Raw genomic sequence first — 26,942 nt, 5'->3', positions numbered from 1 at the left:
GAAGGAAGGAAGGTGTGAGATGGACTTCAGTCTAGTCTTGCTCCGAGTCTGAGTGACTTTGCACGTTTGTTTCTCTGCCATCAGATCAAGAATATAAGAATCCTGACTTCTCGGGGTCTCAAAAAAGAAAGGACAAGTTGTAATTGGATGTCATCCGAATCAATTGTCTTGGGTAAAGTACTGGGAGGGAAGAAAGAAGGGAGATAATAGCATGGAAAAGGGCCCATATCCAGGCATGTCCAATTAAGCTTTCTTTCTGCCTGATGAGGGTCTCCAGGTCTTCATTTGTTTAGAATATCAGCAGAGGACTGGGAAACCAGTGCAGGTAAGAAAGATCTGATCGATTACTACATATTGTTACCTTGAGTAAGAAATAAAGGGACTATTCTGGAAAAACCCTCCGACTGATGTTTGTTGCTTTGAGCTTTGAACCTTTTATTCAATGCTTTATTAAAAAATCGAATTATTCGCTGATTTAGGGCCTGATAAAGACAAGGGAGTGTTCGCTGATCTTTGGCTTAAAATTTCCCCCAAACCACTTCTGCAAGTCACTTTCATTCTTTGAGTGTGTTTCCTCATAGGCAAAATGGCAATAATAATGCTTAGCTTGCAAAGTTGCCGTGAGGCTGTATGTGCTTAGTGCGGTGAGCACAGAATAAATAAAAGGTAGTGATGCTTCCTCATATTTCACGGGTCCTTCAAAAATAGGGTCTGAGTCTAACTCATTTCTCCTGTTTGATTCTTCCTGTCCTGATTGGCCTCAGTTTCCCCCACTGTAAAATTCACATTGGTCTAGAATAAAACCGGCATTTCCATTGGCCAAAACTGTCCTTCATGGAAGTTTGGTTTGGCCCAGATATAGGGCTTAAAGAAGAAACCCGAGCCAACGTTTACAAGTTGAGTGATTTTATATAGAAATCTAGAATTCCATCTTCTCTTGAAAAAACAGTCAGTTTGGCCACCATGAGTCGCTATCCCTGCATGGCAACAATTGCCTGGAGCCAAGCAGCCGCTGCCCACTTACGCAGAGCATACACTGTCAGTTTGGCCAGAGCCCATCGGGCCTGCTCTACTCATTTACATGATCTGCTTGATCCTACAGGCATTGCCACTTATGGCCCTCTGGGCAACTGGAAACAGTCTATGCCAGGCAGAGGGTAGGTACTTAATTGCTCAATGAATAAACACCCTACTCTTTTTCCTCTACCATTTTCTTATCTAGCCATGTTAGGAAATCCCAGTTATTGGATAAGGTGATTCTCACTTTGAAACATGAATTGAACAAATCGGTTAGAGTCGCGATAGTCTGGGTTATACTGTGGTAACAAACGACCCGTATATCACAGTGCCTTATAACAACAACGGTTTATTATTTGCTCACGTACATAAACCTAGACACAAAGTGAAAACATCTTCATGTTTCCACATGCATGGGTATACACATGAGTGCACAGGTATGTCAGCAATCACAAGACGAATAAAAACTCTGGCATATGAACTCACACAGAACCCCACTGAGAGACTGATCAACTTAGATTGCACAATCCTGTCTTTATGAGACAGAAAAAGGCCCCAGCATCCAAAAGAGTAAGGGATAGAGGTACAAGAATATCCACCCTCAGCCAAGGAATTGCCCCATATAATAAAAAGCTTATAAAACACCTGAAGGCTTTAAAAAAAGATGTTAAGCGTTTTGGACGTTAACCATTTTGCACATTCAGAAACTGGATACCAAATAGGCAGTGCTCTATTGAGGCCTCCTCCTCTGGGTTCCTAGCTCAAGAGGGAGATGCATCCCAGATGTCCAATAGGCAGCGAGATGGAGCTGGCTGGCCTGGGGCGGAGAGAGGGGCTGGGAGGCTGGAATCCTTTATCTCCAGCAGGAGCTGTGGACAGAAAGGAAGGGGCCAGAGCCAGGTCACATCCACATCCCCTTCCAGATCTACTCTTTTTGTGCGTCCCGCCCAACCAAAGATTTGTCACCTGGACTGTTGCATAGACCTCTTCCTCTCTGATTTCCCCAGCTCCCATCTTGCCTCCCCCAGTCCTTCCATCAAAGCCACCACAACTCTTTTTGTCAAGCTCAGGGTCTCTGAAATTGTTCTCCCTAGCTCAGAAAACGTTCTCTGGCTCCTCACTACCCACAGTTGCAGGTCCAGCCTCCTAAGCCTGACCTGTCAGACCTCTGTGATTGGTATCCTCTCCAGCCTCATCCCTTTCTGTTCCAGCAGTCCCTCCAGGGGTGTTTCTTCACTGACACACCATGCTCCATTCACCATTTGGATCTGGGAATGCCTAGCCTTCCCTCCCAGCCTCCCCAGTTGTTTATCCCCCCTCGGAGCTCCTCCAGCCCCTCCACTCTGGGCACATCGTTAAAATTTGGCCACAGAACACAGCTTGCAAGGGCATCCAGGCTCCACATCTAGATTGGAAGCTCCCGGAAGGCAGAGACCAGACCTCCTTCCAGACCAAGCCCTTTATCACCTCTGTATGTCCTCCCCAGACCACAGTAGGCCACAGGCGGCTGAGCATAGACCCTGGGCTGAAAGTCAAGAGGGCCGGTTCTTCCACTTGATATGCTGCATGCATATCAGAGAGGGCAAGTCCCTGCCACTCTCAGGGCCTCAGCTTCCTTCTTTCTTGACATCAGGGCACTGAACGCTTGCTGTTGCGCACAAAGCTCAATAAACCGAAGATTCACTAAATAGCCCTCAACTACCATCTCGGGAGTCATACTGAGGAGCTTGGGTGCCTGGCCCCAAGGAGATTCAACTTACTGACTCTGATTTTTCAGTTAGAACCTGCTTACCACAAAGACCCCCATTCCCCAGCTATTCCCACCCTGTGTTCTCCTTTCAGGGAGCAGGCTACCTGGTGGGTTGCAAGGCTGGTGCAGGGAGATGGAGTCAGGAGGGGCCTGGGCAGAGTTTCTCAGAGTCAGCAGAGCCTCAGCGGCCTCTAGCTTCCGCTGCCACTCTGAGTGGGCAGAAACCAAAGCCTGGTCAGAGACTTTGGGGACCTGCAAAGGAAAGTGCATGAGAGAATAGGCACTGGGAAACTACACCTCTTCCCAATACGACAAGTGCCCCTTCAGCCCCCTGTTCCCTCAACCTCCTCCCCCACCCCCACCAAGGCCTTCTGCTCTTCCCATCCACTAAACTCCGCCCCTCCCAGGGTTCTGGACCCCACTACTTTCCCAGGACCTGTGGCTGCAGTAGAAGAGGGTCAAGGGTGGCACAGGGCTGGAGGATCAGAGTTGAGCATCTAGAAACAAGGAAAGGAGAGGCCAGGGGATTAAAGCCGCTGGCGGACACATACTACCAGTAGACAGAAAGAGGGGCAGGATTTTGCAATATCTGGATGTGAGAATCCCAATGCCTGCTGGACCATTAGTCATTGTGGCTGGGGCAAATCCCTTCTCCTGCTTGGCCAGGTTTCTTTTCCATACCTCTTTTTCCTGACAGGGACGCTTATTCCTACCAGCTCTTTCCTCCCAGGGCGATGGTGAAAATCATGGGAAATTACAGGTGTCCGTGTTTTAATTTGCAAAACACTTGGAGAGATGTGATTACCGTCCCTGTTCAGGGGCTGGTTCTCACTTCCATATTGCCCAGTCCCCATGGGTCTTGAAGGGTCTCCAGGAAGCTTTCTCTAATGGCCTCTGGGCTTTGCCCTGGGCCTCTGTGGCCCTCGCCAGCACGGACCCCACCTTTCAGCAGGACCTTCTATCCCATCCACCTGTTTCATGTGGCATAACTACCCCCATTTGTTGAAGCCCTACTATGTGGCAGGCCTTGTGCCAGTTCTCTTTTCAATGCTATGGGTATAGAATATTGTCCTCAGTACACCCACAGGGAAATGGAGGTTCAGACACATAAAGTCACTTGTCCAAAGTCTCACAAATAGAAAATAGCAAAGCTAGGAGAGCCCTGTCCTCGCCCGTTAGTATTAGATGCTGCCTTGCCCTCCTCCTCCTTCTCCTCCTCCTCCTCTCCCTCCTCCTCCTCCTCCTCCTCTCCCTCCTCCTCCTCCTCCTCCTCCTCCTGCTCCTCCTCCTCCTGCTCCTCCTCCTCCTCCTGCTCCTCCTCCTCCTCCTGCTCCTCCTCCCCCTCCACCTCCTCCTCCTCCTCCTGCTCCTCCTCCCCCTCCACCTCCTCCTCCTCCTGCTCCTCCTCCCCCTCCCCCTCCTCCTCCTCCTCCCCCTCTTCCTCCTACATCTCCCATGGCATCAAGGACAAGGTTAGGCACACAAGACACAACCTGCTCCATGGTCCTCACGCTACTCACATGCTGGGCAGGGCAGGGGCCCTGTGGGGATCCCCAGAAGGAGAAACCAGTTGCTGCTCCAAGGTCACTGGAGTACAGGGCAGAGACAAAGGTTCTGGGGCCTGGCCAAGCAGCAGAGCCCCTTGGGAGCTCCCCTGCAGGGGCAGAGAGCACAGGTTGCAGTCAGGCACCAGGCCGGCCATGGAGAGAGGAGGTGTGGACATGTTTTAGGATGAGGATAGGAGCCTAGAATGTCAGAGCTCCGAAGACCTTGAAGACCAGCCAGTCTTGCCTTTCATTTTGCAACTGGGGAAACTGAGGCCCAGGGAGGAGAAGTGATATTTCCCAAGGTCACATGGTGAGCTGGTGATAGGATTGGAGATGAAACCCATGTCCTTGGGACACGGTGAAAGATGTCTGGACAGTGGCTGGGTGGGAGCCTGCCCGACTGGTCACCGACTCTCCTTACCTCCTCGGGGGCTGTGAAGATGTGGGTCTCGGGCTGCAGCATGTTGTTCTCCTTCCCAGCTGTGAAAGACCAGAAACAGCTTTGGTGAGTCTTTCCCCCAACCCCACCCCACTTCACCCCCCCTCCAGTCTCAGGTCTCATCTCACCATGGAGCTCTTCGATTGCCCTGTCCCCCAGCTCTCTCCTTCCTACAAACACTTGGTAGATAACATTGGTGACATTTTGCACCTGGGCATACTAAGGTCCAGGGAGCAACTTGCCCCAGGTCGCACTGCAATTCTGTGACAGGACTGGTGACAGAACTACTCATGCTTCCTCCACCCAAACTCTGGCTCCCTCCCTTGCCAGAAACACTCACTGAGGGCTCCTGCTCTGATGGTCAAATTCCTGACACGGATGGGAGCTTTGGGAGGGGCAGCCATACTCCTTATTGGTCCTTGAGCCAGGTGTCTCTTTGATCGTGCCCGCTGCTCCCTCCTCAAGGCACTCACAGCAGGCAAGACCCTGAGGTGTTCTCTGAAGTAAAGGATTGCAGGGCTAAGATTAGTCCCATTTAGAGGAGGTCTGGCCCCTCCGCATCTCAGACACCATACTCATGAGAAGAGGGCACAACTGTGACACTCGCAGGCCTGGAAGCGGCAGAAATGCTTGTGGCCCCTGATTTTGGGCAGTGATACCATGGTTGTGGCAGCGGTCACAGCAACCTATAGCTCTTCTGGGGCCAAGTTCAGTCCCCCATGGGGCTCCAGTCTGACGCCCTGTGGTGCATTCAGAGTCAGAGGGGCAGCAGGGGGCAGCAGGTATTTATTTGTCCTCAGTACATCCATAGGGAAATGGAGGTTCAGACACATGGGATCCATGCTTCTAGGGTCAGGAGCGGAGGTCAGAATGGCCACGTGATTCCCTACCCCCAACGTACTTCCTCTGCCCTTGGAAAACCCTATCTGAGGTGGCTGAATGCTCCTTCTCCATCCTTCTCACCGCTGGAATCAGATTGCCTTCCCTCCCCTTCTTCTCCCATGGTTTTCACCAACCTTCACTGCGACCTCCTTGCTCATGTTGCCTCCTTCCCAGAAGCCCCACTCACACATAGCCCCTTCCCAAGAAACTCTTGGAATGGATCCCATACCCATTCAATGCAGTCTTTATTCTCCTTGCTTACCATCACTTCACCATAGACCCCACTTTCAGGCATGCACATGCACTCCCGTGCCTTCTTCCACCATTACTACACCCACTTCTTGTGTATCATCCTGCACTCTGCCAAACCCAAGTATTATTCCTGGCATCCACTTCACCAATTCTCTTCCGAACCTCCTGCATTCATTCACTCCCCACACAGGATTTTGTGCCACCAGCACTCAATTCCATTGTCAGTCTCTTCTATGCCCTATATTCAATTTTCCCCTCACATTTCACGCTGATTCATGCTGATTTTTTTCTTGTACTCCACCTTACACTTAATTATTCCCTTGCTCCCCCTTTGAGCTGATTTCCCTCTTGTATCCCATGAAATCGTATTGTTCTCCTGGATCCCTGGCCCTCTTTCAGTTACTAATTTCATTCATCCCTTCATGCATCCCCTTGATTCTTTTTTTTTTTTTTTTTTTTTTTTTTGAGACGGAGTTTCACTCTCGTTACCCAGGCTGGAGTGCAATGGTGTGATCTCGGCTCACTGCAACCTCTGCCTCCCGGGTTCAAGTGATTCTCCCGCCTCATCCTCCCGAGTAGCTGGGATTACAGTTGCCTGCCACCACGCCTGGCTAATTTTTTGTATTTTTTTTTTTTTAGACGGAGTCTCGCTCTGTCGCCCAGGCGGGAGTGCAGTGGCACAATCTCGGCTCACTGCAAGCTCCGCCTCCCGGGTTCACGCCATTCTCCTGCCTCAGCCTCCCGCGTAGCTGGGACTACAGGCGCCGGCCATCACGCCCGGCTAATATTTTTGTATTTTTGGTAGAGACGGGATTTCACCGTGTTAGCCAGGATGGTCTCGATCTCCTGACCTCGTGATCCGCCCGCCTCGGCCTCCCAAAGTGCTAGGATTACAGGCGTGAGCCACCGCGCCCGGCCATTTTTTGTATTTTTTAATAGAGACGGGGTTTCACATGTTGGCCAGGCTGATCCACCTGCCTTGGCCTCCCAAGGTGATGGGATTACAGGCGTGAGCCACCGGGCCGGGCCGATTCCCTTGATTCTTCATTCAGCAGGTACCTGTTGAGCCTCCTATGAAGTGTCAGGTTCTGATCTAGCCAATAGGGAACTCCTCAGTGCAGTAGTGTTTCTCTTGGACTGACACACCTTTTCTGCTTTCATGCAAACCCACACATTCCCTCCACAGCCTCCCCAAAATCTTCCATAATCCTCTCCACACTTCAATAATTGTGCTTGAGCACACCATCTCCCCCCACCCCCACCCCACCCCACACACGCAGTCCCACCACCCTGGAGTGCACCACTTCCTCAGGAAGCCCAATCATCCACTCCCTCCCGGACCTCTGAATCAAAAGCAATCCCATGAGCCCTGCCTCATTGGCCAAAGGCCAGGGCTCAGGGAGCTGGAGCAAGGAGTCCTCCCAAAAGGGGTTCCGGGAGAGCTGAGGGCGCGATGGGACATCAGGAGCAGATGGGGGGAACTGCTGAGGTAGCAGAGAGGGGAAGGGGTTGGGAATCTGGCTCAGGAGGGTGGGAGGAAATAAGAGGTGTGGAGAACGAGGACCTAATTCTGATGTCAGCCTGTGGTTGCCTCAGCCTCCAGCAAGTCAGAACCAGTCAGACGGTCTGAGGGAACATCCAGCTTCTGCTTCCCTTCCCGCCCTTGCCACAAAGGCCAATGAGCTCTCGCGCTGCCTTCGACCTCCCGCCGCTGTGGCTGGCGACCAATGAACCTCGAGATCTCTTGACGCTCGCGTTCTGAGGCCACGCCCCCATCACCTCCCGGTAGCTTCTCCTGCTCCCTGTAACTAGGTCAGTCAAGAAATCCTGAAGTGATCGTTGAGCTTTATGCTCCCCAAGGCTTGTTTCCCAGATTAGTCTCCCTCTGGGTGTGAAATATTTTGTGTGCATGCATTTATAACTCATGTACTTGGTATTCTGTAATTTACCTTTTAAAAATTCAGCATGTGATTAAAGATCGATCCATATTTCTATGCCGCGGACTCCCAATCAGTGGTGACTTTGCAACCCCCAGGGAACAATGCTTGGAGACACTTTCGTCCGTATTTGTGTGTCTCTGTTTATGAACTCCCTGTTATGTTCCACAGATAAATGTGTCTATTCCTGTACCACTACTAAATTGTCTTAAATTTTTTCACTTCATAATACATCTTGACATCCGCTAGGGCAAGTCCCTGCATGGTGTTCATCATCTCCAAACACATCTTTGCTATTCTTTGCCATTCTTTGCCTTTTTGTCCTTCCGCATGAATTAGTATGCAATGTCAAGTCTCCCCAGACTCAGTCCTAACAGCTTTGGATTGCATTTTCACTGAATCTATGGATCAGTTAGGGGGAGCATCTACTATCTGTAGAATACTCAGCCTCCCTGTTCACCAACTTGGGATGTCTCCACTTACGTGGGTCTTTAATGTTTTAATCTTTCAGTTCAGTTTTTAGTTTCATCTTTTGTCTATTTAGATCTTGCACATCATTTATTGTATTTATTCCAAGATGCTGTAGATTGTTGCTGTTCTTGTCCTTGATGTCTGTTTAAAAGGACAATTTCTATTTGGATCTAGTTTACAGAAACGCCTTTAACTTTTATAAACGTGACTTGATCTTAAAGTCTGTCAACATGCTAAACTCTATAGTAGGCGTTCTGGGATTATCTGTGAGTTTATGCATAGTAGAAATAGAATTGAAGTTATGGGGTTTTTTTGTTTGTATTTTTTGTTTTTTTGGTTGGTTGGCTGTTTGTTTTTTAACAGTGCTGGCTAGGAAATTTAGTACAAGATCTAATAGCGACAGCAAAATTGGGCTTCTTTGGGTTCTTCCGGATTTTAAAAGGAATGCTGCCAGCATTTCCATATTAATATTGTTTCCTTGTGTTTTCCTTAACTTTTCCTTTCCTTTTCTTTGCTTTCCTTTCCCTTCCCTTCCTTTCCTTTCCGTTCTTTCCTTTCCTCCTTCCTTCCTTCCTTCCTTTCTTCTTCCTCTCTCCCTACACCACACCACCTCCACCCCCGCATGTCTTAGGCCTTTTGTCCTTCTGCATAAATTAGCATGCAATTTCAAGTTTCCCAAAAACTCGGTTGTGACAGATTTGGACTGCATTTTCACTGAATGTATGGATCAGTTATGGGAGAATCCACTATCTCTAGAATACCCAGCCTAGGTAACTTCCAGGTTTTTTCCAAAACCTTCAGCAAAGTTTAACTTACAATCCAAAAGGTTAAAAAATCATAAATGTATATCTTAATCGGTTTTCTATCTCTTTCTTTTTCTTTTCTTTCTTTATTTCTTTCTTACCCTTTCTTTCTCCCTTTCTCTCTCTCTCTTTCTCCTTCCTTCCTCCCTCCCTCCCTCCCTCCCACCCACCCACCCACCCTTCCTTCCTTCCTTCCTTCCTTCCTTCCTTCCTTCCTTCCTTCCTTCCTTCCTTCCTTGGGTTGCTTTCTTTATTTGATTTGTAAACAAAGAAGAAACAAAAAAGCAGCCCCTCACTCTGTCACCCAGGCTGCTGAAGTGCAGTGTCGTGATCTTGGCTCACTGCAACCTCCACCTCCTGGGCTCAAGCAATCCTCCTGCCTCAGCCTCTCAAGTACCTGGGACTACAAGCACACGACCATCCCCAGCTAATTTTCGTACATTTTGTAGAGACAGGGTTTCTCCATGTTGCCCGGGCTATCGTGAACTCCTGGGCCCAAGCAGTCCGCCCGACAAAAGTGCTGGGATTACAGGTGTGAGCCACCAAGCCAGGCCTCTTAATGAGTTTTCAAAAATTAAATATACACATGCAATTAGTGTCTAGAACAGGCAACAAAATATATGAGCAACACACAAACCTCTCTCGGGTCCCCTTCCAGTTACAGCTTTGCTAATGTCAAACCAGCTTTCCTCTCCCGTAGTAAATGTAACTTAGCTATGGTGTATTAATTTTTTTGTATATGGTACATTAGAGCAGTGGTCCTAAAACACTAGCTTGCATCAGAATCACCCAGAGGGCTTGATAAAACAAAGATTTCTGAGCTCCATATCTGTATTCTCAGACGACAAGATCTGGGGTGGGACCCAGAGTTTGCTTTGCTTTGCTTTGCTTTGCTTTTTTTCTTTGCTTTGCTTTGCTTTTTCTCTTTTCTTTTCTTTTTGTTTTTCTTTTCGTTTTTCTTTTCTTTCTTTCTTTTTTTTTTTTTTTTTGATGGAGTTTCGCTCTTGTTGCCCAGGTTTCAGTGCAATGGCGCGATCTCGGCTCACCGCAAACTCCGCCACCTGGGTTCAAGCCATTCTCCTGCCTCAGCCTCCCGAGTAGCTGGGATTACAGGCATTCACCACCATGCCCGGTTAATTTTGTATTTTCAGTAGAGACGGGGTTTCTCCATGTTGGTCAGGCTGGTCTCGAACTCCTGACGTCAGGTGATCCACCCGCCTGGGCCTCCCAAAGTGCTGGGATTACAGGCGTGAGCCACCACGCTCGGCCGAGTTTGCTTATCAAACAAGTTCCCTGGTGATGCTAACACTGCTGGTAGGGGACCACATTTTGAGAACGACAGCACAAGAGAGGACAACATAAGGAACCTCCAAATACCCGTCTCCCAACTGCAACCATTAACGACTCATGGCCAATCACATTTCATACATATCCTCTCCTCTCCCCCTCCTCCAGATTATTTTCAAGCAAATATCAGAAATCAAAAAAGTACAAAAATCATACGTGGATATCTTAATGTATCTTATTTGACTTGTAAACATTTCAGTGCATAACTCTAAATATGAGGAATCTATTTTCCTCAACGTTTTATTTTGAAAATACACAAAGCTGAGGGGGTAACACAGTGAACAATCTTATGCCTAGATTCACATTATCTCATTGCTTTATCTCTCAGTAATTATTTTTTCTTGCCTAACCACGTAACAGTTCCAAACACTTCACCCAGTTACTTCAGCATGCACCTCCTAAACACTAGAATGTACTCCTATGAAACCACAGTGCCATTATCACATTGAAGAAATGTAACAATGAAGGGGTAATATTATCCAAGTTCACATACAGTTCATATTTAAATTTCACCAAATGTCCCAATAATATCCTTTTGAAAGACTTTTTGGGGGATCAACAATCCAGTCAAGCAAGGTACACTGCACACAGTTGTCATGTCTCTTTAGTGTCCTCTAATTGCAAACAGTACCCCAACCAATTTTTTAAACCTTCCATGACGATGACATTTTTTCCAGAGCCGAGGCCTGTTGTCTTGTAAAGTGTCCCACAATACGGGCTGGCCTGATATTTGCCTCTTGTTTATATTTACGTTTGACACTTTGGGTACGAATTTTAAGAAGGTGATGAGCAGTTCACATTATGTCACATCTGGAGGCTCCTAACGCCAGTTTCTCTAGTTACCGGTGATGCTCTTTGTATTCATCAGTTTTATCACTTAACTAAGGTATTTTTCAGACAGAGTACTGCACTGGGAAGGTACTTCTCTCCCTTTGTGATTAATAAGTAGTCTGTCATGATATTTCGATGACATGCGGATATTCTGCTCTCCAACAAAAATTTTACCTCTTGGCCTTAGTATTCATTCAGGGCTCTTGCCTGATTTGATTGTTACTTTGTTGGTTAAAAAACGGTGATTTCTCTAATTCTGTAATTCATTTCTGCTTTTATGGGTGGGCATTTTGATGTAAAAAAGCTCATCTCACCCCCTCCCCCACCTCGTTGTTGTTGATGTTGCATTTGCTGTGGCAGAGAAAGAGCACAAGCTGTTTATTCGTTTTGTTGAAAGAAACGTAAAGAGAATAAACTGGACAATATTAAGAGAAATGTAAGCAAATACATGATGAATTTGATAAGAATTTTCCCTCTAACAGTCTAATCAGATTGACAAAATTCGTTGCCTGAAATTAGAATTAATTGGTCAGCAATAGCAAAAAAGGCAGTTTATGATAATTATTAAGAGGATCTGAGGTTATTAATTTGGTCAACTAAAAAATGGCTTGGATCTTGTAGAATACACACACACAGACACACACACACACATTTTTGGTGGAGACATCGTAAAAAGGTATTGTTATCTCAGTTACATAACGCATAATAGAAAATTATGAGACCATATATAATATTTTACAAAATGCAGAAGGCCTTCACCTAAGTCGCCACTCAAATGTCCATGTAATACAAGACCTTTCTAACAGTATGGAAGAATAATTGATTCAAAGTCTGAAAAATTTCAACTACCTTACTTTTAGCATTACATGAATCATGGGAAATTTTGTCTCCAAGAACTTTCCAATTTGCAAAGACACGCTCATAGCATGAAAAATTGAACTCATAGTGCAGTTATTTGGGTATCATGTCTGCCTCTTAGAAAGGAAATTGAGTTAATTGTGAAAGACATTGCAGAAACTAGTTTCTATGGTGAAAGACAGGGATCTGGCTGTTAGTTCAAAAATCAAATTTTGTTGTGATTTAAATCAAGAGTCCGATGTTTCCTTTATTTCTTCTTTCCATTGTATGATTCATATTGAAAACATAAGGGCTTAGCTTCCTAGAGTCAACTATATGAAAAGTTTCATAACTATAGTTATTAAAGTCATTCAGTAAATATGCACAAAGGCAGTGAATCATCATAGGCTTACTTTGTCAGTCTTTATTGAGTTTTGTATGTTTTATTGGTCTTCTTAAAGACCTCGGTTTTTATTTATTGATTTTCTCTATTATTTTTCGGGTTTCCATTTCATTGATTATTTTACCTATCTTTCACATTTCCTTCCTTCTGCTTCTTTTGCTCCTCTTTTTCTAGTTTAGTGTAGTGACATCATAGATTACTGCTTTGATAATTTTCCATTGGTCTAATGGAAGCACTTAATGGCATAAATTTTCCTTTCAACAATGCTTTAGCTTTGCACCACAGATGTTGACATGTTTTATAATCATTTCCATTCAGTTCAATTCACTTTCTGAAGTCCTGGAAGATTTAGTCTTCAGTATTCTTTTTATTTAAATTGGCCAATAAAAATTGTATATATTTGTGGTGTACAACATGATGTTTTGATAATAAGTATACACTGCGAAATGGCTAAACCAAGGTAATTATCATATGCATTACCTCACATACTTAGCATTTTTTGTGTGTGGTGAGAATACCTAAAAACTACTCTCAGCAAATTTCAAGTATACAGCATATTGTTGTTAAATATAGTCACCATGGTGTAGAATAGATCTTTTGAAATTATTCCTCCTGTCTAGCTGAAATTTTGTACCCTTTGGTCAACATCTCCCCCACTCCCCCAAACTCCAGCCTCTGGTAACCACCATTCCACTCGCTACCTCTCAAAGGTCCACTTTTTCACCTTCCACACATGGAAACGCCATGTGTTGTTGGAAACGCCATGATTTCCTTCTTTTATATGGCAGAACAGTATTCCATTGTGTATATAGACCACATTTTCTTTATTCGTTAATCCGCTGGTGAACACTTAGGTTCATTGTAAATCCTGGCTATTGTGAATAGTGACGCGGTGAAGATGGGAGTGCAGATATCTCTTTGACACGCTGATTTCATAGCTTTTGAATATAGTCCCAGAAGTGGGAAGGCTAGGTCATATGGTAGTTCTATTTTAACTTTATGAGGAACCTTCATACTGTTTTCCATAATGGCTCTCCTAATTTACATCTGGAAGATTTTCTCTTTAGCCCATGGATTGAGTGGCATCCTTAACACTGAGTGGTGGTGAAAATCCTGACATCACCCCAGCAGGGACAAAGAGGGGTGTCTCCTTATGGCCTGGTGGGGGTATATGTTGGAGATCTCCACATAATCCTGCTGAGATGATAGCGCAAAGGGGCCCTCGTCTCTGCCCATGGAAATGAATGTGGCAGTCTACGCTCCCCACTAGATCTTTGCTGGCATGAGTGGGGAAGGGGCCACAGAGTTTTCTGAGGTGTTCAACTGGAGTAGAGCAGTTATTGTGAAAAATATTTTCTGCCTTGTTTGGCTGCCTCTTTTCTGATCCTTAGGCTAGGAAGAACAGGCTTTTGTAGGTTTATTTCTTTGTTTCTTCACTTGTTTTGTTTCGTTTTGTTTCGTTTTGCCTGTGCATTTTGGCATTCCCCAGTGGCTGGTTTCTTCAGCTCCAAGTTTGGGATATATCAGGCAAAAACAAAACCCAAGGAACTCACCACCATGTCGTTCTGAGGTCCCCAGTTGGTCTACTTTCTTCTCTCCACTTCCAGCCTTATGTTTGTTTTATACATAGTGTCTAGAATTTTAAGTTGTACTTAGCGGGAAGAATAGGGAAATGTACAACTACACCATCTTTCCATCTTTCCAGAAGCAGCAGTCTCTATAAATTTATTTTATTTAAAAAAGCAAATAATAATTATATATATTTATGGGGTACAATACGATGTTTTGATATACGTATACAATGCGGAATGATTAAACGAAGCTAATTAGCATATCCACCTCCTCACCTACCTATCAGTCTTTTGTGGCGAGAACATTTACAGTCTACTCTTTTAGCAGTTTCAAAATATGTAATGCATTATTTTTAACTAGAAATGCTGTGCAATAGATCACTAAAGCTTATCTTGCACCTGTCTAACTGGAACTTTGTACTCTCTGACCAACATCTTCCCTTGCCGTATCCCCCCCAAGCCCCGCCACCCCCAGCCTCTGGCAACCATCATTCTACTCTCTGCTTCTATTGGATCAACTTTTTAAGATTCCACATGTGTGAGATCATGTGGTATTTGTCTTCCTTTTTTTCTTTTATTTTTTAGTTGACACATAGTAGTTGTGCATATTTACGAGGTACAGAGTGATATTTTGATACATCTATTCAATGTGTAATGACTATACCAGAGTAATTAGGGTATCCATCACCTCAAACATTTATCATTCCTTTGTGCTGGAAACATTCAAAATCCCCTCTTCCAGCTTTTTCTTAACATATACTATACGATACTGTTAACTATATTCAACCTACAGTGCTATAGAACACTAGAACTTATTCCTCCTATGGATCTGTAATATTGTATCCATTAGCCAACCTCTCTCTATCCTCCCCTCCCCTCTATACTTCCCAGCCTCTAGTAACCACAATTCTACTCTCTACTTCTATGAGCCCAATTTCCTTCAGCTTCCACATATGAGTGAGAACGTGTGGTGTTTGTCTTTCTGTGCCTACCTTGTGTCACTTAACATAAAATCCTCCAGGTTCATTCATGTTGCCTCGAATGACAGGACTTCATTCTTTCTGGTAGCTGAATAATGTTCTGTTGTGCATAGATACCACATTTTCTTTATCCATTCATGTCGACGGACACTTAGGTTGATTCCGTATCTTAGCTATTGTGAATAGTGCTGCAATAAACATGGGGAAGCAAATCTTTCTTTGATATACCGACTTCCTTTCCTTTGGATAAATACTCAGTTGAGGGACTGTTGGATCATACGGTAGCTCTGTTTTTAGTTTTCTGAGAAACCTCCGTACTGTTTTCCATGATGTCTGCACTAATTTACACTCAGACCAACAATGTGTAAGAACACCCCTTTGTTCACATCCTCGCCAAAACTTATCTTTTTGTCTTTTTCATAATGGCCATTCTAACCGGGTTGAGAGGAGATCTCATGGTAGTTTGGACTCGCATTTCCCTGATGATTAGTGAGGTTGAGCAATTTTCCATAAACTTCTTGGCGACTTGTATGTCTTCTTTTGAGAAATGTCTATTCCGATCCTTTGCTCATTTTTAATAGTGTTATTTGGGGGAGTTTTGCTGTTGAGTTCTTTGAACGTCTAGTGTATTCTGGATAGCAGTCTCTTATCGGACGATTAGTTTGTTAAGTATTTTCTCCCATTCTACAGGTTGTCTCCTCACTCTATTGATTGTTTCCTTTGCTATACAGAAGCTTTTTAGTTTTATATGGTCCCATTTGCGTATTTTTGCTTTTGCTGCCTGTGCTTTTGTAGTCTTACCCATAAAATATTTGTCCTACTAGAACAATGCCCTGAAGCTTTTCTCCTTTGTTATTTTTATAGTTTCAAGTCTTCCATTTAAGCCTTTAAGTTTCTATAACAATATCACGGTGTCTTGGTTACTATAGCCTTATAGTATCTTTTGAAGTCAGGCAGAGTGATGCCTCCAGCTTTGTCTGTTTGCTTCCCCCAACCCCTCAGGATTTCTTTGTTTATTTGAGGTCTCCTGGGGTCCCATATGAATTTTAGGATATTTTTTTCTATTTCCGTAAAAAATATCATCGGTATTTGGGTGGGATTGCATTGAATCTGTAGATTGCTTTGGGTAATATGGTCATTTAAGCAATTTTCATTCTTCTAATCCATAAGCATGGAATGCCTTGCCATTATTTTGTGTCCTCTTCAATTTTTTTTTATCAGTGTCTTGAAGTTTTCATTGTGGAGATCTATCACATCCTTGGTCACATTTATTCCTAGATACTTTATTTTTTTTGTAACTATTGTAAACGGGGTTGCCCTTTTTTTTAAAAAAAAAATTTACTTTAAGTTTGGAGATACATGTGCAGAACATGCAGGTTTGTTACATAAGTATACATGTGCCATGGTGGTTTGCTGCACCTATTAACCCGTCATCTAGGTTTTAAGCCCCGCATGCATTAGGTATTTGTCCTAATGCCCTCCTTCCCCTTCCCCCCCCCACCCCCCGACAGGCCCCAGTGTGTGATGTTCCCCTCCCTGCGTCCATGTGTTCTCATTGTTCAGCTCCCACCTATGAGTGAGAATATGCGGTGTTTGGTTTTCTGTCCCTGTGTTAGTTTGCTGAGAATGATGGCTTCCAGCTTCATCCATGTCCCCGCAAAGGACATGAACTCATTCTTTCTTATGGCTGCAGGGGTTACTCTCTTGATTTCCTTTTCTGCTAGTTCATTATTGGTGCATAGAAGCACTACTGATTTTCGTACGTAGATTTTCTATGCTGCAACTCTATTGAATTTGTTTATCAGTTCTAAGAGTTTTCGGGGAGTCTTTAGGTTTTTCTATCTATCCGATCATGTCATCTGTGAAGGGGTGCAATTTGACATCCTTTCTTTCCATTTGGATGTCATTTATTTCCTTCTGGTGCCTAATTGCTCTGGTAGGACGTTCAGTACTATGTTAAATAAGAGTGGTGAGAGTGAGCATCCTTCTCTTGTTCCTGTTCTTAGAGAAAAGGCTTTCAGCTTTTCCCCATTCAGTATGATGTGGGTTAGTTATATATATAGCCTTTTATTATGTTGAGGTATATTCCATTTGTACCTAATTTGTTGAGAGCTTTTATCATGAAGTGACACTGAATTTTGTCCAGCACTTTTTCTGCATCTACTGAGCTGATCATATCATTTTCGATCTTTGTTCTGTCGATGAGACAGATTATATTTATTGATTTGTGTGTGTTGAACCATCCTTGCATTTCTGGGATAGATCCCAATTGATCATGGTGTATTATCTTTTTGATGTGCTGTTGGATTCCGTTTGTTAGTATTTTGTTGAAGATTTTTGCACCTGTGTTCATCAGGGACACTGGCCGGCAGCTTGCTCTTTTTTGTTGTGTCTTTGTCTGGTCTGGGCATCAGGGTAATGCTGGCCTTACAGAATGAATTAGGAAGAATTCCCTGCTTTTCCCCTACCCCCCCTCCCCCTCCCCCTCCCCCTCCCCTCCCCCACCCCTCCTGCCCCCCACCCCCAACCTCCACCGCCACAGAAATAGCCAGGCAGGCAGTCTTGGGAAGGAGGGGCAAACATGGGGGCATGTGGTTCAGATGCACCTCAGTCCCAGGGCAATGGCAGCAGGGCCTGTGTTGGGCACATGAGCACACCTGGACTCTGCTATCTCCCGGCCCAGCAGACAGTAGGAGCTGCGGCCGCTTAGGGCAGGACACAGAGTCTTGGGGGTGGGCACCTAGAGCCATGTTTTGCTGCAGCTGCCCAGCACACTGAAGCCTTTTGGGCTCCACACAGGTTCAAGCAGTGCCTCTGCATCTTCTCCCTGCAGCTCTGCCTGCCAGCCCAAAGGGAACTCCTGTGTCTAGGATCTCAGAGGTCCACAGCAGGAATGTGGTGCCTTAGGGTTCCTTCACTCACCACTTCCTCGGGTCCAGTCTGTGTCCAGGGGCCAGTCGTGGCACCCGGCAATACCAAACAGGCAGTCCCGCTTCCTCCCTCTTCCACCACAGTGTCTTCCATTGCCCCTTTATTGAATTCCCATGTTTTCTCTCAAAAGATGTGCTTGAAGTGTGCAGATTTACTTAATATTTTGCTTCCTCTCTGGGGAAGAGGCACATCCCAGCTGCATTTGGTCAATCATCTTTATTCCCAATCAAAATAAGTAATTCTGTCTGATAAAGCCATTGAAAAAATGCAAGAGAACACTAAGAAAAAAAAAAAGCACGTATGTTGAATAGATTTTTTTAATGGTATTTGAAAGACCCCCACGTATATCAAGAATATTTAAGGAACTCTATCATATGCAAACTGCCAGATTTTGGATTGAAAAAATAATAATTCAGAAAATTTTCAGTCTTTAATTCTGGACTTTTCCCCAATTCCTAAGGTATGTCCACCTCCACTGAGTTAATATTCAGAAAGGTATATTTCATCTTTGATAACCAAAAATGAGTACTCCTGTGGAAGCTGTTAAAATGACAATCAGGAAATTCAGTAGATGTGGCAAATTGGCCATTATGTAAGTGCATTAATTTGAGGAGAATTGATTGCGTTGTCACCTAGCATCACTAAGCATATCAGGGAGAGTCATGAACACAGAGGATCTCTCTCCCTGGCCACTTTACATCCGTGGAAACACAGGGGAAAAGCAGCTCACTGTTGGTCAGGTGAGGCAACTGGATTCCAAATCTCTTAATTTGGGTCACTAAAACAGACTGGGTGTTTATGGCATTAAGAGGTTGCTCACAGGGAGAGCTGGCAAAATGGCCAAATAGGAAGAGCTCCGGTCTGCAGCTCCCCGTGAGATCGACGCAGAAGGTGGGCGATTTCTGCATTTCTAACTGAAGTATCCAGTTCATCTCGTTGGTACTGGGTGGACAGTGGGTGCAGCCCACGGAGGGCAAGCCAGAGCAGGGTAGGGTGTCGCCTCACCCAGGAAGCACAAGGGGTCGGGAGATTTCCCTTTCCTAGCCAAGGGAAGCTGTGATAGACTGTACTGGGAGGAACAGTACATTCCAGCCCAGATACAGCACTTTTCCCATGGTCTTCACAACCGGCAGACCAGGAGATTCCCTCCAGTGCCTGGCTCCGCGGGTCCCACCCCCACGGAGCCCCGCAACCTAAGATCCACTAGCTTGAAATTCTCGCTGCTAGCACAGCAGTCTGAGGTCGACCTGGGACGCTCGAGCTTGGTGGGGGGAGGAGCATCCGCCACTGCTGAGGCTTGAGTAGGCGGTTTTACCCTCACTGTGTAAACAAAGCCTCTGGGAAGTTTGAACTGGGCAGAGTCCACTGCAGTTCAGCAAGGATGACTGCCTCTCTAGATTCCTCCTCTCTAAACAGGGCATCTCTGAAAAAAACGCAGCATCCCCAGGCAGGGACTTTTAGATAAAACCCCCATCTCCCCGGGACAGAGCACCTGGGGGAAGGGACGGCTGTGGGCACGGCTTCAGCAGACTTAAAAATCCCTGCCTGACAGCTTTGAAGAGAGCAGCAGTTCTTCCAGCACAGTGTTCGGGCTGTGATAAGGGAAGGACTGCCTCCTCAAGTGGGTCCCTGACCCCCATGTATCCTGACTGGGAGACACCTCCCAGTAGGGTCCAACATACACCTCATACAGGAGAGCTCTGGCTGGTATGTGGGGGGGTGCCCCTCTGGGACGAAGCTTCCAGAGGAAGGACCAGGCAGCAATCTTTGCTGTTCTGCAGCTTCCGTTGGTGATACCCAGGCAAACAGGGTCTGTAGTGGACCTCCAGCAAACTCCAGCAGACCTGCAGCAGAGGGGCCTGACTGTTAGAAGGAAAACTAACAAGCAGAAAGGAACAGTATCAACATCAACAAAAAGGACGTCCACTCAGAGACCCCATCCGAAGGTCACCAACATCAAAGACCAAAGGTAGCTAAATCCACGAAGATGTGGAGAAACCAGTGCAAAAGGCTGAAAATTCCAAAAACCAGAACACCTCTTCTCCTCCAAAGGATCACAACTCCTCACCATCAAGGGAACAAAACTGGACGGAGAATGAGTTTCACTAATTGACCAAAGTAGGCATCAGAAGGTGGATAATAACAAACTCCTCCAAGCTAAAGGAGCATGTTCTAACCCAACGCAAGGAAGCTAAGAACCTTGAAAAAGGGTTCGACGAATTGCTAACTAGGATAACAAGTTTAGAGAAGAGCATGGATGACCTGATGGAGCTGAAAAAAAAACAGCACGAGAACTTCGTGAAGCATACACAAGTATCAATAGCCAAATCAATCAAGTGGAAGAAAGGATATCAGAGATTGAAGATCAACTCAATGAAATAAAGCGAGAAGACAAGATTAGAGAAAAAAGGGTGAAAAGAAATGAACAAAGCCTCCAAGAAATATGGGACTATGTGAAAAGACCAAACCTACGTTTCAATGGTGTACCTGAAGGTGACGGGGAGAATGGAACCAAGTTGGAAAACACTCTTCAGGATATTACCCAAGAGAACTTCCCCAACCTAGCAAGACAGGCCAACATTCAAATTCGGGAAATACAGAGAACACCACAAAGATATTCCTCAAGAAGAGCAAACCCAAGACACATAATCGTCAGATTCACCAAGGTTGAAATGAAGGAAAAAAATGTTAAGCACAGCCAGAGAGAAAGGTTGGGTTACCCACAAAGGGAATCCCATCAGACTAACAGCGGATCTCGCTGAAGAAACCCTACAAGCCAGAAGAGAGTGGGGCTCAATATTCAACATTCTTACAGAAAAGGATTTTCAACCCAGAATTTCATATCCAGCCAAACTAAGCTTCATAAGTGAAGGAGAAATAAAATCCTTTACAGACAAGCAAATGCTGAGAGATTTGGTCACCACCAGGCCTGCCTTACAGGAGCTCCTGAGGGAAGCACTCAACACGGAAAGGAACAACCGGTATCAGACACTGCAAAAAACATGCCAAATTGTAAAGACCATCGACGCTATGAAGAAACTGCATCAAGTAACAGGCAAAATAACCAGCTAGCATCATATTGACAGGATCAAATTCACATATAACAACATTAACCTTAAATGTAAATGGGCTAAGTGCCCCACTTAAAAGACACAGACTGGCAAATTGGATAAAGAGTCAGGACCCATCGGTGTGCTGTATTCAGGAGACCCATCTCACGGGCAAAGACACACATAGGCTCAAAATAAAGGGACGGAGGAAGATTTACCAAGCAAACGGAAAGCAAAGAAAAGCAGGGGTTGCGATCCTAGTCTCTGATGAAGCAGACTTTAAACCAACGAGGATCAAAAGAGACAAAGAAGGGCATTACATAATGGTAAAGGGATCAATGCAACAAGAAGAGCTAACTATCCTAAATGCATATGCACCCAATACCGGAGCACCCAGCCTCAGAAGGCAAGTTCTTAGAGACCTACAAAGACACTTAGACTCCCACACAATAATAGTGGGTGAAGCAGACCTAACAGACATCTACAGAACTCTCCACCCCAAATCAATGGAATATACATTCCTCTCAGCACCCCATCACACTTATTCTAAAACTGACCACATAATTGGAAGTAAAACACTCCTCAGCAAATGCAAAAAAAAAAAAGATGGAAATAATAACAAACTGTCTCTCAGACCACAGTGCAATCAAATTAGAACTCAGAATTAAGAAACTCACTCAAAACCGCACAACTACATGGAAACTGAACAACCTTTTCCTGAATGACTACTGGGTAAATAACGAAATGAAGGCAGAAATAAAGATGTTCTTTGAAACCAATGAGAACAAAGGCACAATGTACCAGAATCTCTGGGGCACATTTAAAGCAGTGTGTAGAGGGAAATTCATAGCACTAAATGCCCACAAGAGAAAGCAGGAAAGATCTAAAATCGACACTGTAACATCACAATTAAAAGAACTAGAGAAGCAAGGGCAAACAAATTCAAAAGCTAGCAGAAGACAAGAAATAACTAAGATCAAAGCAGAACTGAAGGAGATAGAGACACAAAAAACCCTTCAAAAAATCAATGAATCCAGGAGCTGGTTTTTTGAAAAGATCAACAAAATAGGTAGACCGCTAGCCAGACTAATAAAGAAGAAAAGAGAGAAGAATCAAATAGACACAGTAAAAAATGATAAAGGGAACATCACCACCGATCCCACAGAAATACAAACTACCATCAGAGAATACTATAGACACCTCTATGCAAATAAACTAGAAAATCTCAAAGAAATCGATAAATTCCTGGACACATACACCCTCCCAAGACTAAATCCGGAAGAAGTCAAATCCCTGAATAGACCAATAACAAGTTCTGAAATTGAGGCAGTAATTAATAGCCTACCAACCAAAGCATGTCCAGGACCAGACGGATTCACAGCCGAATTCTACCAGAGGTCCAAAGAGGAGCTGGTACCATTCCTTCTGAAATGAATCCAAACAATAGAAAAAGAGGGAAACCTCCTGAACTCATTTTCTGAGGCCAGCATCATCCTGATACCAAAACCTGGCAGAGACACAACAAAAAAAGGAAATTTCAGGCCAATATCCCTGACGAAAATCGATGCGAAAATCCTCAACAAAATACTGGCTAAACCAAATCCAGCAGCACATCAAAAAGCTTATCCATCACGATCAAGTCGGCTTCATCCCTGGGATGGAAGGCTGCTTCAACATACACAAATCAATAAACGTAATCCGTCACATAAACAGAACCAATGACAAAAACCACATGATTATCTCAACAGATGCAGAAAAGGTCTTCAACAAAATTCAACAGCGCTTCATGCTAAAAACTCTGAATAAACTAGGTATTCATGGAACGTATCTCAAAATAATAAGAGTTATTTATGAGAAACCCAGAGCCAATATCATACTGAATGGGCGAAAACTGGAAGCATTCCCTTTGAAAACCGGAACAAGACAAGGATGCCCTCTCTCGCCACTCCTATTCAACATAGTATTGGAAGATCTGGCCAGGGAAATCAGGCAAGAGAAAGAAATAAAGGGTATTCAATTAGGAAAAGAGGAAGTCAAATTGTCTCTGTTTGCAGATGACATGACTGTATATTTAGAAAACCCCATTGTCTCAGCCCAAAATCTCCTTCAGCTGATAAGCAACTTCAGCAAAATCTCAGGATACGAAATCAATGTCCAAAAATCACAAGCATTCCTACACACCCATAACAGACATACAGAGAGCCAAATCATGAGTGAACTCCCATTCACAATTGCTACTAAGAGAATAAAATACCTAGGAATACAACTTACAAGGGATATGAAGGACCTCTTCAAGGAGAACTACAAACCACTGCTCAAGGAAATAAAAGAGGACACAAACACATGGGAGAACATTCCATGCTCATGGATAGGAAAAATCAATACTGTGAAAATGGCCATACTGCCCAAAGTAATTTATAGATTCAATGCTATCCCCATTGACTTTCTTCACAGAATTGGGAAAAAAACTACTTTAAAGTTCATATGGAACCAAAAAAGAGGCCACATAGCCAAGACAATCCTAAGCCAAAAGAACAAAGCTGGAGGCATCAGGCTACCTGACTTCAAACTATACTACAAGGCTACAGTAACCAAAACAGCATGGTACTGGTAGCAAAACAGATATATAGAACAATGGAACAGAACAGAGGCCTCCAAAATAACACCACACATCTACAACCGTCTGATCTCTGACAAACCTGACAAAAACAAGCAATGGAGAAAAGATTCTCAATTTAATAAATGGTGTTGGGAAAATTGGCTAGCCATATGCAGAAAGCTGAAACTGGATCCCTTCCTTACGCCTTATACAAAAATTAACTCAAGATGGATTAAAAAGTTAAACATAAGACCTAAAACCATAAAAATCCTAGAAGAAAATCTAGGCAGTACCATTCAGGACATAGGCATGGGCAAAGATCTCATGACTAAAACACCAAAAGCAATGGCAACAAAAGCCAAAATTGACAATTGGGATCTAATTAAACAAAAGAGCTTCTGCACAGCAAAAGGAACTATCATCAGAGGGAACAGGCAACCTACAGCATGGGAGAAAATTTTTGCACTCTATCCATCTGACAAAGGGCTAATATCCAGGATCTACAAATAAGTTAAACAAATTTACAAGGAAAAAAACAAACTTCCCCATCAAAAAGTGGGCAAAGGATATGAACAGACACTTCTCAAAAGAAGACATTTGTGCAGCCAACAAACAAATGAAAAAATGCTCATCATCACTGATCGTTAGAGAAATGCAAATCAAAACCACAGTGAGATACCATCTGACGCCAGTTAGAACGGCAGTCATTAAAAAGTCAGGAAACATCAGATGCTGGAGAGGATGTGGAGAAACAGGAATGCTTTTACACTGTTGGTGGGAGTGTGAATTAGTTCAAATGGAAGAAAGTGTGGTGATTCCTCAAGGATTTAGAACTAGAAATACCATTTGGCCCAGCAATGCCATTACTGGGTGTACACCCAAAGGATTATAAATCATTCCACTATAAAGACACATGTACACGTATGTTTATTGCGGCACTGTTCACAATAGCAAAGACTTGGAACCAACCCAAATGCCCATCAGTGATAGACTGGATAAAGAAAATGTGGCACACGTACACCATGGAATACTACGCAGCCATAAAAAAGGGTGAGTTAATGTCCTTTGCAGGGACATGGATGAAGCTGGAAGCCATCATTCTCAGCAAACTAACACAGGAGCAGAGAATCAAACACCGCATGTTCTCACTGGTAAGTGGGAGTCGAACAATGAGAACACATGGACACAGGGAGGGGAACATAACACACCGGGTCCTGTCAGGGGGTGGGGGGCTGGGGGAGGGATAGCATTAGGAGAAATACCTAACGTAGATGACGGGTTGATGGGTGCAGCAAACCACCATGGCACATGTATACCTATGTAACAAACCTGCACGTTCTGTACATGTACCCCAGAACTTAAAGTATAATAAAAATAAAAATAAAAATAAAAAAAGACGTTGCTCAGTAGTAACTAAACCTAATATTTTTTGAAGCATTAGCTAGCTGCCGGATAGTGCACCACATGCTTTACACGTATTGTCATCTTTAATTCCTACAATCCCTTTAGTCTTATCCTCAGTTTTGCCAGTTAGGAATCTGAGGTTGAGGGAAGCTAAGTCATTTATCCATGGTCAGGGGAAAGAAAGTGGCAGAGCCCGGATTCAGAGTAAAATTTGTCTGACTCTTAAACATTATACTGTCGTTTGAAGGCTCTTGGCAACTTTACAGACATATTTATCCAAGGCACCAGAATACTTTGAGAAGTCACGCCCTCAACAAACAGGTTGTGAGTAAGTTATCAGCTTCAGTTCAAAGGGTTTCAGAGACAGGTTATTCTATGTAAACTCAAGTCTTAGGTTACTAACGGGATCCCTGATCAATGACCACGTGATATTTGTTGATATGCAGAGGTTGATTCAAAAGGAGAAGGATGGAGTTATATTTCCACGCTGTGGTGTAAAGAGCAGTCTCTTGGGTCCCTGCTGCTTTCTACCCAAAGGCCTATTAATAACTGCCCAGGTGGTGGGCTGCATCGACATAAATCAAGCCATTTCAGTGGGAAATCCTAGATTGGTGCTAAGGAGTTATTCAAAACCAAGCCCAGTTGTTGAAATAAATTTCAGTTTCTAGCTCTTCATATGGGAGATCTCTGCAGCACCTCATCTGCACTCTTACTCACTGAGGCTCCCAGCCACTTCTGAAGTGGCTAGGAATAAAACTAGTTGTGACAAGAGATACTAGCCAGGCTGCTGCCAAATATGCAGGTAAAAGCCTGGTTATATTTAAGACACGGTGGCCAAAAACAGCCCACGTCCTTGATCCTCCATCCCTGCCCCCATCTTACTGAATTAAGATATAATTTGGTGACCAGATGCAGGCTTGGTGATCATAAGGCTTTAAATGTTTTGGTTAAATGGAATCTACTTGAGAATGACAACTTTGAGATCAAAGGTGGTGAGCCATACATCTTTGCTTCTAGAGCTCCGGTTGTGGTCCCTTTCACATGGTCGGTAACCCATAAAGTGATTATTGAGAGATACGTAAGTTCCAAGCACAGAGGACCACCTAACAACAAACACCCTCATGGATAGGTATAATGAAAACTCGTTCAGAGAGTCAGCAACATCAGCAATGTAAGGACCTCTAAAAATTCTCCCCTTCGTAAATGCAATGAGAAAACTGGCAAAAATTGTCAAAATGAATGTTTTCGGAAACCTGCAAATTCACCTAAAGCTGAGGGGCAACCTTGGGAGTGTTTATTCAAGAAAAACCGCAGAATCTTTTTAGGAACAGTGAACTATGTGACATTTCAACTAGCCCTATCCTCATGGCCCTTTATGCAACTCCGTGGTAGCCTTGAATACCAACAGCCTGCAATCACGGTGAAAACCAGCAGCCTGGCAGCCACCAGAGGGAACAGAACAGGGTTGGAGCTCCTGCAAAGCCGCATTCCCGAGAATTGTCATTATTTGATCTGTCTGGTAGTTCCCGGGAAGGCCCTACTTACATGGCTGTCTTTATTTGGACTGACTCAGAGTGTGCCCAGTTTGAAACGCCTTTTTCCCTGGATGCATTTGTCAAAAATATTTGGAGGCAATTGCTCAACATTGCAGCTGCCTCAGGCAATGGATAACACTTGGGGCCCACAATAGGCTAACCAATACCTTAAAAGGAAATCTAGGTAATGAGGTGTCCATTGGGACTTTTAAAAGCGATTACCTATTCCTGGGAATCTAGAAGGCCAGACACTCGCCTACGACTATGACGTGGTCTGCAAAGACCCAAAAGGTGCCTAAACGGCCAACTCTGGTTTACTTTGAGGCTCTGTGAAAGAGTTGTCAATTGCCTGGCTG

The 26,942-nt window shown here is 44.4% G+C and overlaps 1 protein-coding gene across 3 annotated transcripts in view; it reads right to left on the bottom strand.

Annotated features, from left to right (window-relative positions):
- Positions 1-1,329: 1,329 nt before the first annotated feature.
- Positions 1,330-26,942, bottom strand: part of DMRTC1B (DMRT like family C1B) — a 71,761-nt gene continuing 46,148 nt past the window's right edge. The window contains exons 1-7 of one of the 3 annotated variants that reach the window (XM_054544715.1): positions 7,452-7,554; positions 5,094-5,251; positions 4,736-4,794; positions 4,288-4,421; positions 3,204-3,264; positions 2,872-3,019; positions 1,330-1,886 (exon numbers count right to left, since the gene is read on the bottom strand). In XM_054544715.1, coding sequence (XP_054400690.1) covers positions 1,774-1,886; positions 2,872-3,019; positions 3,204-3,264; positions 4,288-4,421; positions 4,736-4,794; positions 5,094-5,157 — 579 coding nt within the window. In that variant the 5' untranslated portion in view covers positions 5,158-5,251; positions 7,452-7,554 and the 3' untranslated portion in view covers positions 1,330-1,773. Of the gene's footprint in view, positions 1,887-2,871; positions 3,020-3,203; positions 3,265-4,287; positions 4,422-4,735; positions 4,795-5,093; positions 5,252-7,451; positions 7,555-26,942 lie in introns of those variants that run through there. The other 2 variants (XM_054544718.1, XM_054544717.2) reach the window with 2 other exon arrangements.

Source organism: Pongo abelii, chromosome X, assembly GCF_028885655.2.
Source record: "Pongo abelii isolate AG06213 chromosome X, NHGRI_mPonAbe1-v2.0_pri, whole genome shotgun sequence".
In the NCBI taxonomy this organism is placed as follows: Eukaryota; Metazoa; Chordata; class Mammalia; order Primates; family Hominidae; genus Pongo; species Pongo abelii.
Note: the sequence above shows the minus strand (reverse complement) of the source record. Positions and strands in the feature narration are given on the sequence as shown.